The sequence below is a fragment of the Copadichromis virginalis genome, linkage group LG16 (assembly GCF_057382275.1).
Source record: "Copadichromis virginalis isolate Kocher_CV1m ecotype Utaka linkage group LG16, C_Virginalis_male_GT1.1, whole genome shotgun sequence".
Taxonomy (NCBI): domain Eukaryota; kingdom Metazoa; phylum Chordata; class Actinopteri; order Cichliformes; family Cichlidae; genus Copadichromis; species Copadichromis virginalis.
The window spans coordinates 18,217,363-18,232,277 of NC_140633.1; the positions used below are offsets into that span (position 1 = coordinate 18,217,363).

Genomic DNA, 14,915 nt, shown 5'->3' on the forward strand with positions numbered 1-14,915 from the left:
GTGTTGGCAAATCAGCATTTTGGAAACCCCTGGTGTGAGATGACGCTTGCTAGTGGGAAAGTTGATCAGCTTCCCATCCAGCTGTTTGTGGTGAAAGAAGTGTTAGAACCTTTAGATAGGTAAAAGTACCGGCGGCAGTGGAAAAATACTCGAGCAGAAGTACAGAAGCATTGTCAGCAACATACTGTTTATCATAATAAATACAGAGTTTTACACCATATGCCATTCCTGACATAAACTAGGGAGTGTGAGGAGTATACCAGCTTGTGACTTCAGGAAACTTTCTCCTCCTAGTCTTGCTCATATGCATGTAAGGCAAGTGGGTTAACTACTGCACTAGCCACAAGCTACAACTCAAGAAGGTAAAGCACGTCATCTACTAATCAGATCATCAGTGGTTTAATTGCTGACACGTGGGAACACTGAAGTGATCCCTATCCATAAACTGGAGTGTGAGTGGGTGCATGAATGTTAGACAAAGTGCATAAAGGGGATTTTTTTTCCTTTCCACTGTTGCCAAATGCTTGCTCATAGGCATCGTGTAATTGTGAGAGTTTCTTTCTAATATTATAGAGTCTAATATTCTAATATTCTAGTCTTTACCTTACAATATAAAGGCGACTATTGATGAGAATTGGTGCTATATAAGTAAAACTGAATTGAATGGAATTAAATAGCCGTTAAATAAAAAGGTGTTTGTAGAGCACAAGCGGAGCTACTTCTTCCACATGCAGTGTGGTACTATAGTTCATGGGTCTCTTTCAGAGGAAGAAATTGAAAGTTTATGATGATGAACTTGACAGAAAGTGGGTTTTTTTTTTAGTAATTTCATAAGTTACTGGGTATGTACTCTTGAACAGTTCATTCAATATATCTGATTCCATGAAAAGGGGGAGGTCACTCAGATGAATATGCAACATCTGACATTGGCTTGTTTGGAAACTACCTGTTTAAGTCCTACATGGTGCTTTTGTTGTAAAAAAAAATGTTTTCAATGTAAAATCTTAAGAATAACCTAATATATTAAATACATTCAGAGTACAATAATAAAAAGTACAGTATTTTCTCTCAGTATCTCTGTACTCTGCAGTGTACTTCAGAACAGCATTTACATGTTTATTTTTAGCGCTTATTTCTCTACTGAGCAATTCAGTTGTTCCTTTCTGTCCTTTAGCCTGAAAAATATGGATTCAAATATCCGTCCTTGCTTTGTTTCCTTTATCTGAACCCAGCAAACCCATAGAAGCCTAAACATTTCTGGTTTTAGGTACTGATGTACAGCATCATCATTGTCTTGGCAGGTTTATTGGTTACATTGCATGCATGGCATGCATGGAAAAAGTCTCGCTGTAACCCAAGTTCTCATTGTTAGACAGAGGTGTGTTTGCCTGTGGTATTACAAAGATGCAGAAATGTGCAACGTGAACAGGAGATGTAAAGCAGACTGTAAATCTTCTCGTGAAATCATTATGGTTACTGTTTATGATGCATTTCTGTTTGCCAACATCTCAAGACAGACATTAAGGTCATGATAGGTGACAAGTACACAGACTACCAAGGGTAATAGGCTGCAGCTTGAGACTGTGAGTTTTGTTTGGTTTCACAGGAGCTTCCAGTTTCCTGGGAAAGTTGGCTTACTGACACAGTTTGACTCTGAATCCCCAGAAATATGAGTGAAATATTAAACAGAGCCTTGTTTGGTGATAAATTAGCAGCTGCTGGGCTTATCTTTATTCCACATCGTGACCAAGAACCCATTTATGTCCCTAAAGTTTAACTAAATGATAGCGCAATTGCTCAGATGTTGCGATTAGCTTGAAATTAGGTGCTCAGATGTGACACGGATTGTTAAGCCTCAACATTTTACTTCATGGCTTTTCCCCCCACAAATATGTGTTTGTTTTTCTCACCGCCTTTTGTGTGAGAGCGAGGCTGGCAATAGTCTGGACTGTGCTCTCAGTTTCCAGCTCTTTCACTACCCGACACATAAACTCAACAACGATGCTCTGTGTTTTTTTTGTTTTGTTTTGTTTTTTACTTTCATCTTCTCTCATACACATGAACCTTCTGTTTTTCTCCCAGGGATCAAGAGACCAGCAGGAGGCTGAAAAATGTGAGTGTTTTTTATTTTATTTTATATATTTTATTCATTTTCAGATATTTTACAACTGGCTTATAGAATCCCATAATAGTTTGTCATTATAAATATTTATTCCAATGCAAAGATAATGCCACATAGAGCTTTATTGCTCATATTTTTGGAAGGTTAGACAAAGGAGGAAGAAACTGAGAGACTCGCGTGATAATGCTTCACAGATTCACAATTTGAATGTATTGATTAGACATTTAAAGTCTTAACTCCACAGGTCACAAGAATGCCATAACCTCCTACACTTAACCTCCTTTAATGAGGGTCATGCAAGGAGATAGGTAAACCTCTCCTCCTTATTTTATTTAGGTGCAATGCCGAAAAACAGCTACTGCAATTTATTTGCATCTACAGAATAAATTGAGGAAAAAAATGACAAATGATCACCTCATAACTTTAAAATTTTAAATTCATTAAGAATGTATACATGTTCACTAGAGGATGTTTGCCCCTTTTTATGTAAAAAAAAAAAAAAAAAAGTCAACACCAACCGTGATAACTTTCTGACATAAAAAACCAAAGCGCTGACACGCCACTTTAAACGGTATCATGTGTAATGGGGTTATAGCTTTGTTGGTTTACTGTTTGCCTTAGTGCACCAGTCTCCTGTCCAGCATATAAATGCACAGACAAACAACAACAGAGTATTCTGGATGAGCCTGGAAATTAGAGCATGGCTCTAGGTGATCTGACCCTCATCAAAGCAGGGCTGCAACTATCATAACAATCGACTGCTTTAGCACTGCACAGCACATTGATCCCTGACATTTGTACAGGTAAAGCTGTAGTGATAACCTGATGTATAGATATAGGTTTCTCATAAAAATAATGAAGGTATAATCTCTTTTGTTTTCTCTTTCCAGGTATTGATCACCATTTACTGGTTAGGTAGAAGAGCTCAGTGTGACTGCTTCTATGATGGACCTTACTTGAACTTCAAGGCATTTGAGGGTTTATTGGGCACAGCACTATACAAGGTAAATTCCCAGAAGTGTGTTCTCTCTATCTCATTCATGAAACACGAGCTGAATTTCCTTGTGGACAGCAGAAATGGCAGGACTAGAAATCCTCTTCTATAGCCGCTGTCTTGTTACTGTATCCTCCCTGGTATGAAGACTATGAGGCAGAAGAATGACAGCAATAGGCCGAGGGGGACGCAGTGTGCTAGCCACGAAAACCAAAGCTACGTAGAGTCATAAAAGACCCGATCCCTTGACTCAACTATTTTAATGTTGTTTACAACATGCTGTTCGCATAGTTTTGCAAGTGAAAATAGCCACGTCTTTTCTTGAAGAAGCCTCGTTTCCGCCCGTGCCTGTGCCAGTGTTGAATTTGGCGCTTTGCTTTCACATAGATTTATAGGTTGGTGTGCAAGACCTCTCCACCGATTTTCAGTAATAGCAGTGGGATGCAGCGTATTTTGTACGTTTAGCCACGATAATCCAAGTTCAGTGGCGCAGGGTTAGGCTGAGTTTGCTTTGCGGACTCGCATTGTCTGGTAGGATTTGGCAGATTACAGATGTGAAAATCATTTTCTCTTTAAAGTGGTTGACAAGTTTTTGCTCGTCTGGGGCTTGCTTATGCGTTTATGTGCGATGACATTCTTTTCACGCAGTAAACACAGCCGTCGAGGGCGTGCGAATCGTGACACTGTTTATTTTGACAAAGATGGGAGAGAAGAGAAAACAGTGAAGTTATCCCATTTAAATGGCACTCCTTTATATATGGTATGGAAGCGTATGCTTATAGTAACTTTGTCTGCGAGAATGAGAGGCCAGACAAAACAGACCACTCACTCTCTACCTGGGAGATCTCACCACACACACAGTGGAGATAAATATTGTAATTGGCACCCTATTATCTGAATGTTTTTGTGTGTGTGTGAAAGGCTCTGCAGGATTCTTCCAGTCAGAAAAGCAGCAACGTCCGAGACAGCGGTTTTGGAGACAATTGGTACTCTGAGCGAGAGGAGCTCTCCCATCTGAGAGGAGGAGGAGGAGGTGGTGGTGGTAGACACAGGAGGGACGACTCCCTGGACAGCTTGGATTCGTTGGGTTCCCGACCCCACAGCATCTCATCTGACACCACTCTTAAAGGCAGCAGCGAGGGTAGGAGACATCATTTCATTTCCATCCACATCTTGGTGACAAATTTCGTCTTTCTTTTTATCTTCCTAAAGCTGATTATTTGTCAGGACACAGCGTGACATTAGAGAGTGGTTCTCACGCTTTTCGCTTGTTTGTTCTCAAATTGTCTCTCTGCTTGAATATTTATAATCCAGCTCATCTGTGTAGAAACTCAAATATTTGTGAACAGGGAAGACACACTGCCTCAGAACCACAGAGTTGACACCCATTTGTGAAAACAAATGCCTATTGCCACCTAGTGGTATGCTTTTGAAAGTGAATACCAACATGTGATGATATTGACTTAAAGAAGGGGAAACTGCTGGCAGATGATCTCAGAGCAGTTCCTCCATGCACAGTGGAGGTCAGTGAGACATTCCACAGCCGTCCACACCGGCCTGTAAATGAGGAGGCCTCTGTCCCCACACCCTGCACCCCTCTGTTACTCATCCAAAGTCACGCCAAAACACACAATATACTCCTCTCGCTCTTTTCTCTGTTCTCCCACTTTCTTCCCTAATCCTTACACCTGTTTTTCCTCTTTCATGGTCCAGGTTGTTGTAGCGATACCGAGGCAGACTCTGTCTTCAAGATGACCGAGAACAAGGACAATCTCAGCTACCGCCGGTCGGCAGTCGTCGCACCGAAAACCACCACGCAGTTTAACCAGTTCCTGCCCACTAAAGACAAAGCTTCTGGCTACGTGCCTGCTCCACTAAGGAAGAAACGGGCCGAACGTAATGAGGACAACCGGCGCAGCTGGGCCAGCAGCAGTTTCGCAGAGGATGAAAGCTCTCTCACCAGGTAGCACAACAATCCATGCACATTGTTCTGTTTGAAGGTGCTCTTTCTCATCTGAGCTGTTTTTTATTCCTCTTACCTTTTGGTTATTATAACAAAAGATATCTTGACTCCATGTTCGTGCTTCAAAGGCTTGAAGTTTACTCGGTAGCTCTTTGTTTCTCCTTTCTCATCGCTGTGTTGTCTATGAATGGCCGACGGTGTTGTCTCTCATTTTTGTTGTGGAATGACTGCCTTGGTGAAATAAGGGTGTCCCCTGGCTGCTACGGAGACAGTCAAGTATCCCAGAGTGCCTTCTCTGACGCGCATCTCCAGTGGGCCCGCGAGTATGAAAGTGGCAGTGACTCGGACACAGACCGACCGGACCCCGATCTCGTTCTGGATGACCTGGCCAGTAGGCGCTTCCACAGCCCCTCCCCTGCTCCTCCCACCAACTTCGCCTTACCCATCAGTCCTCAGGTTGGGGGACGGGTGGCTGGAGGCAGGGGGGACACCTTGCCCAAGGTCACTATAACTCCCACTGTTGTCCCTCAACAAAACGTGGCCTGCCTCAGGTCAGAGAACATGAAGCAACGGCGTGACTTTGATGTGCCTGCTTGATAAAAGCAAACAAGAATGCTTTTCTTACCCTCAGTTTGCATGGTTAGTTGTAACCATGAGCAGTGGCTTTTTGTCATAGTGTGCTGCCTCTAACAATTTTGCAGTCTTCAGTTTGGTGCTTTTGTTCAAAGAGCTTTGCGTTTTTAAAGATATAGCATGCCCTCATTTGCTTCTTTTCAGCTTGGAGGAGTGATTTGAGTTGGCAGGACAAGTCCACAAATCAATTTTTGCCTCCCAGCTTGACGTTGAGCTTGCATTGGTTTGATATTCCTTGCGTCATTTCATTTGCGGTTGTTGTGATGGACAAATATATATATCCTTTTTTTTTTTTTTTGGTGTGACCTGTGTGCCAAAAAATAAGGTTTTGACACTTGTGGTTGGCTGTCTCTCTTGAGCAGCAGCAGCATCAGCAGAGGGGAAATGCAACCCCCCCGGCACGGTTCAGTGAGGGTGGACCACCGCCGAGGCGTGTCTACTGACAGCTTGTTCAGGGAGGTATATGACGACTCTGAGGATGAGGATGATGAGGTGGGCTATGCTGACCCTGTCCAAGATGATCTCTATGCCCGTAAGATGGGTATCAAACCTCTGCCTACAAGTAGTGTATCTTATGACAAGTTCTTACCCAAATTCTGGACACCAGAAGAAGACATTCACATTCAGAAGATCAAACTGGGCTCTCAGAGGAGACCCTGGTACAAGAAGATACAAGGCTTCAGGTGTGTGAGGGCATACATTTATACTCGTATATACACAATCCTTTCTTTCTTCCTATCTATAGCTTGATTTTGCTGACCTTAAATAACTGCATGCCAATCTAACCTTTCAGATTAGAAATCTGTGATTCTGTGGTTCACTGTTTTCCAGATTCCAGCCTATATTTCCTTTAACTTTTCCTACCGTTGTTTCTTCTCTAATTTCATCCACCTTTTGTCTTCCTCTGTCCTTTCTTCTTTCGTCGGCTGTAGCCATAAGAAGTCAGGCTCTTCGTCAGATGACTCAGACTGTGACATCAGCCCCTGGCTCTCCTCCGCCCCCTCTCCCTCTGGCCCATCTCCCTCTCATACCCGCACACACGAGGCTTCAGCTCACACCACCCTTGTTGTGGGGAAAAGGTCGATACAGCTGCATGATTGTGATGATGCTGGAATATTTTAAAGCATCCAGATTTTTATAAGAAAATATAACTGACTCCTGTTGGGGCTCTGTTTCTGACGAGCTCCTGGAAAATAATACTAATGATAAAATGTATCCTCAGGCGACGGGAGCAGCCCTAACATGCTTTATAATGTAGTTTGCTTCCTTTGACCTTAGTGGAAATAGGCTGTGTCAATATTAATCTATTTATATTACAGCCTATTCAAGCCTAGACTTTTTCCTTTTTCTTTTTTCCTTTTTTTTTTTTGTAGAAAGCAGCATTGCAGTTTGATTTCCTAACAGTGTGACTGTAAAATCCACATTTGATCAACTTCTGTTTGAATCAAATGTCACCACTGTGGCTGCTTGTTGTATCTTTTCCTCCTTTTTTTGCTCTTTGATCCGGTTCACACGCATGCACTCACCACCTCTCTGTCCTTTTCTCTCCTTCTGCCTACTCTGCAGTCCTCATGTTCAACCACACACTCCTCCACAGCATCCCAAGTCCCCTCTCTTAGAGACCCCCCCACTGGTGTTTGCCCCTGTGGACCCCACCTCAGGTCCCAGACTGGTGAAAGGGGAGAAGTGGATGCTCCTGGGGCGCCAAGACCCCCGGGAGCCCCCGGACCCCATTGATTATGAAAGTATTTGCCCGGACTTGGAGAATGATGACATGTTTGCCAGGCGAACCCTTGCCTTCCAGTCCAACACAAACTTGGCTAAACTGAAGACTCTGCTGACTTGCAGACATCGCCGCTGCACCTCTGAGCCGCAGCTCAACATTGTCACCCAGAAACCCGTTCGTGGAGGCGCCGAGGAAACTGAGTTCCCAGATATTGAGCAGGACGATGTGGTGTTTCGTAGGGAGAAAACCCAGCAGGCACAGCAACAGCGACCACTCTCAGGAGCACCTGACAACTATGCCCCGATGCCCATCCCAGAGCCTTGGGCACTGCCTCCTGACCTCAAGTCCAGACTCCTCTGCCCCCCATGTCCCCTGACTCATAAAGCAGCAATACCGAACCTGAATGAAGTTGATAAGGAGACCCGTCCTGAAACGGATGACATGCTAATTCGAAAGTTCAGAATCTGTTCTGATCAGAGCCAGAGCTCCGCTTCATCAGCCAGTCAGAAAACCCCTTCAGTGCCTTCTTCCTGTAGCAAAGAGGACCTGCAGAAGTGGCAGGCAATCAGGGAAGCTAGTCAGTTAAGACATAAGAAAAGGCTTTTGGTGGAAAGGCTAGCTGCTCTGAAGCTGTAAAGGAAAAAAAAGATTGACGTAAGAGTGGCTGTAGACTTTTTTCCTGCATGTTTGTCTTGTTGTTTCTGTGCCATTTCAGACTTTCAGTAATTTTTGTTTGATACTGAATTGTTCTGTTCTGGCTGAGATTTGATTTAAAGTCCTTCACAGTCAGCGAGGCGAGTTTTACACAGTTAAATGCTTGTTTCTTGATCAGACATGGGTATTTCAAAGTAAGAGTGAAGAAAATGTGGTGAAATTAACCACAACAGCAGCTTAGAACTTGTTCTAAATGTTTGTTGTTCCCTCAGAGTTGAGTGCTTGATGTGGTCAATTTTACTTCTCAAACTCATGGCGTGTAAAGACTGAGACATTACCTGCACAATAAACCAACCAAGATTGTGTATTTTGAGTTGTGATGCATTGATTTTTTTTAAAAACCATAATGATTTGGTGTATCGTTTGCGAAACAGCCCTGAAAAGAAATCTGCCTTTCATCTTTTCTTATCTGACAGTTTACCTACATATGGGAATTAAAACATTCATGCTTAATAAAAGGAAAAAGCAACTTGTGAGTAACTGCGCTGATTCTTTTTTTAAACCCGCGAGTGCTCAAGCAGAGTAGAAAAGTGCAATATGGGAATTTAAAGTCCAACCTGACCTGAGCATAGTGTTGCTTTTACTCAGCACAAGGAACTTTATACAGGTCCGTGAAACTCAGAGAGCAGCAGAAAGGGTGCAAAGGTTGAATGCTGAGAAGTATCCAAACATAACATCCCCAACACTCTAACTGCACCAGTCCAACAAATTAAATATAGTCGTGTCTGTTGCGCCAACAAGAAGCACTATAGAAATTCCTCACAGCTCTGAAAGACGATGTGACTCATGCCCATAGTAACTTGAACACAAATCTTCACTGTACTGTTTGCACATGAGCGGACACACAAAAGCACACACACAGCAACCGTTTAACCTGAATTAAGCCCATTTGGATGGATGGATTTGGGGTCTGCAGAAAGCAGCCTTGTTTAGGGAAAGGTACACGTCTACACGCTTCCTCAGCCTAGTGTAACTTTAATCCTCTTGATATTAACAACAAAAACAAGCAGAGTCATGTCCTAGCTGGCCCTCTATACATTTGAAGCCCTCTTAGCTGTGAACGAGCTGGTGTGTAATAGCTTCTAATTGGTCTCAAGCTCTTGACCAAAGCACTCACTGACTCACTGTCAAACTGCAGTCGGTATAAATGTGACTTTGTTGTCTGTGGCTTTTTTTTCTGGTTTCCTAGAGAGCGCCAAGAGGGTACAGACGGGTGAGTTTCTAAAAACAAAACAAAAAAAGTGGCACGTTTGCATTTGCTCTGCCCTCTTATGGTCGCACGCTGCTGCCTCCTGCTTTTTGTGCTGCTGTTCTCACTCTCTAGCTGCTAAACGCTGACACACAACATTGACTGTTTCACGGCTCAGAGCCAAGTTCAGGGTGAGGTGAGGGGAGGTGGGCTTTGCTCCACAAAGCTCTTTTGACACAGCTTACATATAATAGTAGTGGGTCCATGCCTAAACTGCAGTGTGTCCCAGTGAGAGTTATGACACACTGTATGTAAAACTTTACAGGTAGGTGAAGTTATTTAAGTTATTTCTCCATAAGGTGGGGCTTTAAAGACTTTTGCATGATGGGAAAGACTGTTACTAACCTGAGCTTATATCACCCTCAAGGTTTGGTGGTCAGCTGGTGTGCTGGGTTTGAATACTAACAAGTTACTGCAGATACCAAAAATATTAATGGCAGGTACCCAGTGGAACTGCAGTGTCTTCGTTATGTGTTTGTATTTACAGCTTATTTAACAGGATGGAAATACACAGGACTGTGCATGCATATCTGGAGTGGATTTCCACCTGTCAGCTAAACTTCTGATGCCTTTTGATCTTTGAAAAAAAAAAGTCTGCTTGATCTGCTTTTTTTCCCCCCGCAGGAGTAAATCAACAAGTGATGTGCACGTCGACCCCGCGGTCATCCGGCAGGTTCGCTACGAAGAGCTGCAGAAGTATCGTGAGAAGGTTAAACAGAGCGAGGATAAGTGGCAGGATGTGAGTACAATGTGCACTGATATTTGAGGATATCTGTCAGCTGCCCACTCTTCTTGCTATATGATTCAAGACATGCCTGCTTGGGCAGAAAGAAGTTTGGTTGCAGTGCAGATGAGGCGAAAGATGAGTCACACAGATCTGTGAGATCCATATGTGCTACTAGGCGAACAGGGGAGCAGGTGCTTTGGTGTGTTGGATAGCTGCAGGGTGGAAAAAAGAACAGTTTGGATTGAAATTGTAGGTGTTCAGATGTTAACTAGAGCAGCACTGCCCTCTGGCTATGGACCTGCATCATTAAAAATTGTCGCAAGAATCACTACATGCACGAAAAAAGTAGAAATAATGTGAAATGAAGGAATGATGTAAGGAAGACTTAGTCGATTAACTCTGAAATTAACTCTCAAGTTACAGTGAAAATGGAAAGTAAGCTCCAAATGGCAGTGCTGCAGTAAATTTAAACACTGCTGATCCATTGTGCATGTTCATTCTTAGCAATAAAAAGTTAATAGTAATAAAAAGTTATACACATATACACTACAGGACTGGGCTAGTGTGGTGTCATAGCAAAATAATGGAGTCTTAAAGCAGCATTTGGGTCACACAGCCCCCAATACACAGGGGAAGTGAGCCGGGAGGAGCCTAAAGCACACAAATAGAACACCTTCAAATCTCCATTTGAAGGTGTTCTCTTTTTTCACATCTTTTTCTCCCTCCTTCTCAACTTCACTGTCCTCAGTTGTACACTTAGCTCTGCGCACACAATCAGTCTGCTTTATCTGCAGTACTTATAAATTGACTTTTTGAGATATGTTGCATGAGGTGATGAGGGCTTCTTCTTTGCACTGCAGGCCCTGAGCGACTGGAAGAGCCGACGTCGCAGTGTCAACTCTGATATAGTAAAGAAGAAGGAGGAAAGGGAGAAGATAGAGCAGATTACTTACGGCGGTGAGAAAAGGTCTAAGACCTTCAAGGAGATGCAAGAGGAGAGGTGAGGAAAAACACACAGGTCCAACAGACTTACTGCTGTAGTTGTTTTTCTGCTTTTAATTTCTGGTGATTCTGGTTTTCCTCAAAAAGGAACACTCACTACATTTATTCCTCTTTTAAACCCTTTCACCATCAGAGGGGAACCATTTGCTAAGGTAACCACATGAAAAAGTGTCTGTAATTAAGAGAGACTATGTGATTATTTGGGCAAGAGTGAATGAGGAGACCGTAATTGTGCACTGATTCACTGTGAAAGTGTTATTCAATCATGGCTTAGAACGTGCCGGTCATTTTATTTAAGTGCACATCGTTCTTGCCCTCTTATTTCTGCCCGTGCTCCGCTTTCTGCTGTCCTCGTTAACACTCCATGCCCCCACATTCATCGTTAACTTTATTCATCTAGTCCAATTTGTACCTATTTGCCTCTCATGTCCTCCCACCTTCTCTTCGTCTGTTCGCTCCACAGAGAAGGTAAAAGAAAGAGCAGCGTTGGCAGCCGTCTTGGATCTCTCTCTTTTTTAGACGACAACGACGACAACGTATTTGAAAAACCCGTCATTGCCCCACGTACCCGAGCTCTTCCTAGCCGAAGCTACACAATTGACACTTCCCAATTTTCCTATGAACCCCCCAAGCCCTCTGTGAATGACAAAGAACCTCCCATCGCTTCCCCAGCTACCGGCAGGGCTGCTTCCCCTCCCACTTCACTTGAAGTCGTGGACAGTCCCGCACTAAGCAGCTCCATCACGAACACCATCACTCCAAACAACTACAGCTCATTCAACCGCTCCCCGTCTCCAGAAGCTGTACCTTTGCAGAGGAGTACAGACTCAGAGCGCGCCAGCACAGCCAAGAAGCAGGAGGCCCCAACTGTTGTCTCCTCTTCTAGCTCCCTACCAAAGGTGCCTGAGCCAAGCCCTGCATTGTCTGGCACACAGACTGAGGTGAAGCCCCTCTCTTCTGGTCCTTTGCACACACAAGCACAGCCCAGCTCAATGGAACCCAAGCCTCCCGCGGTGTCTCGGGTTTCTTCCTCCCTGCCCAAGACCTACCAGAGATCGGATAGCGCACGTCTAACTTCAGTTGTCACACCAAGGCCCTTTGGGAGCCAGCCCTCACGCATCACATCTCTTCCCCGAGGCTTTACCGTGAGTACTAGATAGTTTTACAAGTAAACTACCAGCACAGCACAAGAACATCAAGAGGGAAGGATGTGTTTGTTTGGAAGTAAGAAATGTTTGGCAGGTAATTTGTTTTCACTACATCAGTATTGCCCAGGAGTCATATCTGATTACAGTGTGAATAATGGATGAAGCTGGTGGTTTTATTATGCTAACTCCACTACCAGAGCTGCTATTTTCAGACTATTCCACATTCATTACTAGTTACTCGTCAGGAAACTGTTTAACACATGTTTTAAAAAATAGCTGGTAACATAATTACCAGCTTTTTTAGAGTAAATTCTATCATTTTCTAATCAGCAGCCCTTTGCTGTTAAAGTTCATTTTACACTTTGTTGTAATTGAGCCTTAACGGCTGTGTTCTTTGCCACTCTACATGCAGCCCGCACAGACAGACGACTCACACAAGCGCGTCAATGGCAACGTCGATGTTTCTAAGAAGTCATCAGTGCCGAGTCGGTACCATCAGTTCATGACCTCTGAGGACGAAGCTCAGTCTAGCTCAGCACACAGCAGTGAAGAGGAGGAGGAAGAGGCGACTACGGGGAATAGCGTCAACTCTGCTCAGAGCGTCACACCTGTACCTCCACAGGTCAAGAGTGAACCTCCTGCTCCAGCCAAAGAAACCAGCCAGGTACTCGAATCTCCTCCTGCTGACAAAGCAGTAAAGCTTTTTTTGTTTTCTGTTGGTTACAATGAAAAAAACTGAACACGTTTCTTTTAGTGAATTTTTTAAATTTTCAGCATTATTAGTGTATCTTTAGCTTTGTGGTAAGTAGTCAGTAAAACTTAATGCATGAGCTCATTAGGAGTAGTGTAGTAGCTAAAGTATAGTAACAGGTTGGCATTTATTCAACAGCCATAAATGACTAATGGAAGGCTTCCCTGCCAAAGCAGGCCAACCCTGACAAGCATCTCCAGAGCAAATGGAAGTCAGCCCACATTTGTACTCTTAAAGTTCACCTCTACTCACCTATGTCGTCTGGTTTCTAGGAGAACTACTGTGAGATGCGGATCAGCCTGAACCAGAAGCCCAACAGCAGCAGAGATTTCGGTTTCCAGGCAGCCTGGGACTCAACAGGAGCTTGTGTCACATCTATCCAGCCAGGTAGCACTTCACAGGAATACTTTTTTTAAGGATTTGTATTACATAAGTAATATGTTTTTTTTCCACCATCCAACATAATGTGTGAAAGTCAGCCAAACTGACAGCATTCGCAGTAAATAGGCCCCGAAGAAAATAGATCAGACACACAATGCAAGTTTTTCACTCTCACTAGAACTGACTGATCTGTTCACAGATACAGTACAGTGGTAATATTGACAACCAGCGCTCCGCTCTGTTACAGTTATCTGTCAGCCTCGGTCGGTTAGTTGTCAGCAGGTTTTTGAGTCCATTGCAGTGGCGATGCCTGACTCACTGTATGTAGGGCAGCTTCTATCTGGGTCAGATCTGCTGGGTCTGAGCCTCTCCTTCTACTGAGATTCCCCACCTGCACATCACAGCATGCCAAATAAATTAGTAAAGTAATACAAACAGCCCAAAGCAATACACGAATATAGCCTTGTCATACCTGCTTACAGCTTATTTCACTGTATCTGCAGACTCTGTATGGCGTAGCGCTTGATCTTTCATTTTATTCTTATTACCGCTTACACTTGTAAATGTGCCAGTGTTAGCATGCTGACACTGGCATGCTGATAAAGTAAGACGTTTATTAAAAAAATGCAGTTCAAACACTCCATAAAACACTTTTAACTAAAATTTGACATTATGATCTTCATGAAGCTGGAATGTGTCTCCAGGACTTCTACTGAAAATACAGGCATGTTTTATATGGCGTGAAGAGTAAGTATGACTCTGTAGCTTTTATCTGTTAGACAAAATAGATAGTGTGTACCTACATTTACATGTTACATGTTAACTGGGAAGAATAATGCTCATATAACATTGAATTGTTTAACTGTGAGCTTTTTTTGTAGGGGGATAAAACAGGTGGGATGAAATCTTGTCTTCCAAAAGTCAGTTTTAGTGACATTACATTCCCAGTTTTATATAAGAAACACAAGTGGGAATTATGATGGTCAAAACAAGTGTGGAATCAAGTAAAATTTCAGCTTATGACTCTGACCTGTGCCCACTGTAGGCAGCCCGGCTGAGATGTGCCAGCTTCAGACTGGAGACAAGGTGCTGACGGTGAACGGGCACAAGGTGGCAGACATGAGCTACACCGAGTGGAAGTCCCACATGGATGAGGCTCTGCAGGAGGGCAGTCTGGTCATGGATATAAGGCGTCATGGGCAGAACAGTGAGTAGTCTGAACCCTGCCTGTTTTTGCTTGCGTGACAGCCAGAGAAGGAAAGTGAAAAGTTTTTGAGGGCTGCATTCCCGGACTGGGAGCACTGCTTATGCTGCTTGGGTTGCTAAACAGTTTTGACACTCTAAATTGGTCTGTAGCCTGTTGTGAATTCATCCATAAATGAGCTCATGACAGGCTAAATGATGAAGGACTTGTGAGTTATCTTTGCTCATCTGGTGAAGAAAGACTGTTATTGTTTTGATTTCTGTGGGATTTTTTTTGTTTAATTGCTTCCCTCTTCCCCCCT

General features: G+C 43.5%; 1 protein-coding gene across 1 annotated transcript in view; it reads left to right on the plus strand.

The window, feature by feature from the left end:
- Positions 1-14,915, plus strand: part of lmo7a (LIM domain 7a) — a 48,571-nt gene that overhangs the window by 21,851 nt on the left and 11,805 nt on the right. Inside the window, exons 6-16 of the mRNA XM_085435680.1 lie at positions 2,083-2,113; positions 3,013-3,126; positions 4,038-4,257; positions 4,830-5,079; positions 9,342-9,365; positions 10,026-10,140; positions 10,989-11,128; positions 11,594-12,275; positions 12,691-12,942; positions 13,302-13,416; positions 14,456-14,617. Of these exons, the coding sequence (XP_085291806.1) occupies positions 2,083-2,113; positions 3,013-3,126; positions 4,038-4,257; positions 4,830-5,079; positions 9,342-9,365; positions 10,026-10,140; positions 10,989-11,128; positions 11,594-12,275; positions 12,691-12,942; positions 13,302-13,416; positions 14,456-14,617 (2,105 nt within the window). The remainder of the gene's footprint in view (positions 1-2,082; positions 2,114-3,012; positions 3,127-4,037; positions 4,258-4,829; positions 5,080-9,341; positions 9,366-10,025; positions 10,141-10,988; positions 11,129-11,593; positions 12,276-12,690; positions 12,943-13,301; positions 13,417-14,455; positions 14,618-14,915) is intronic.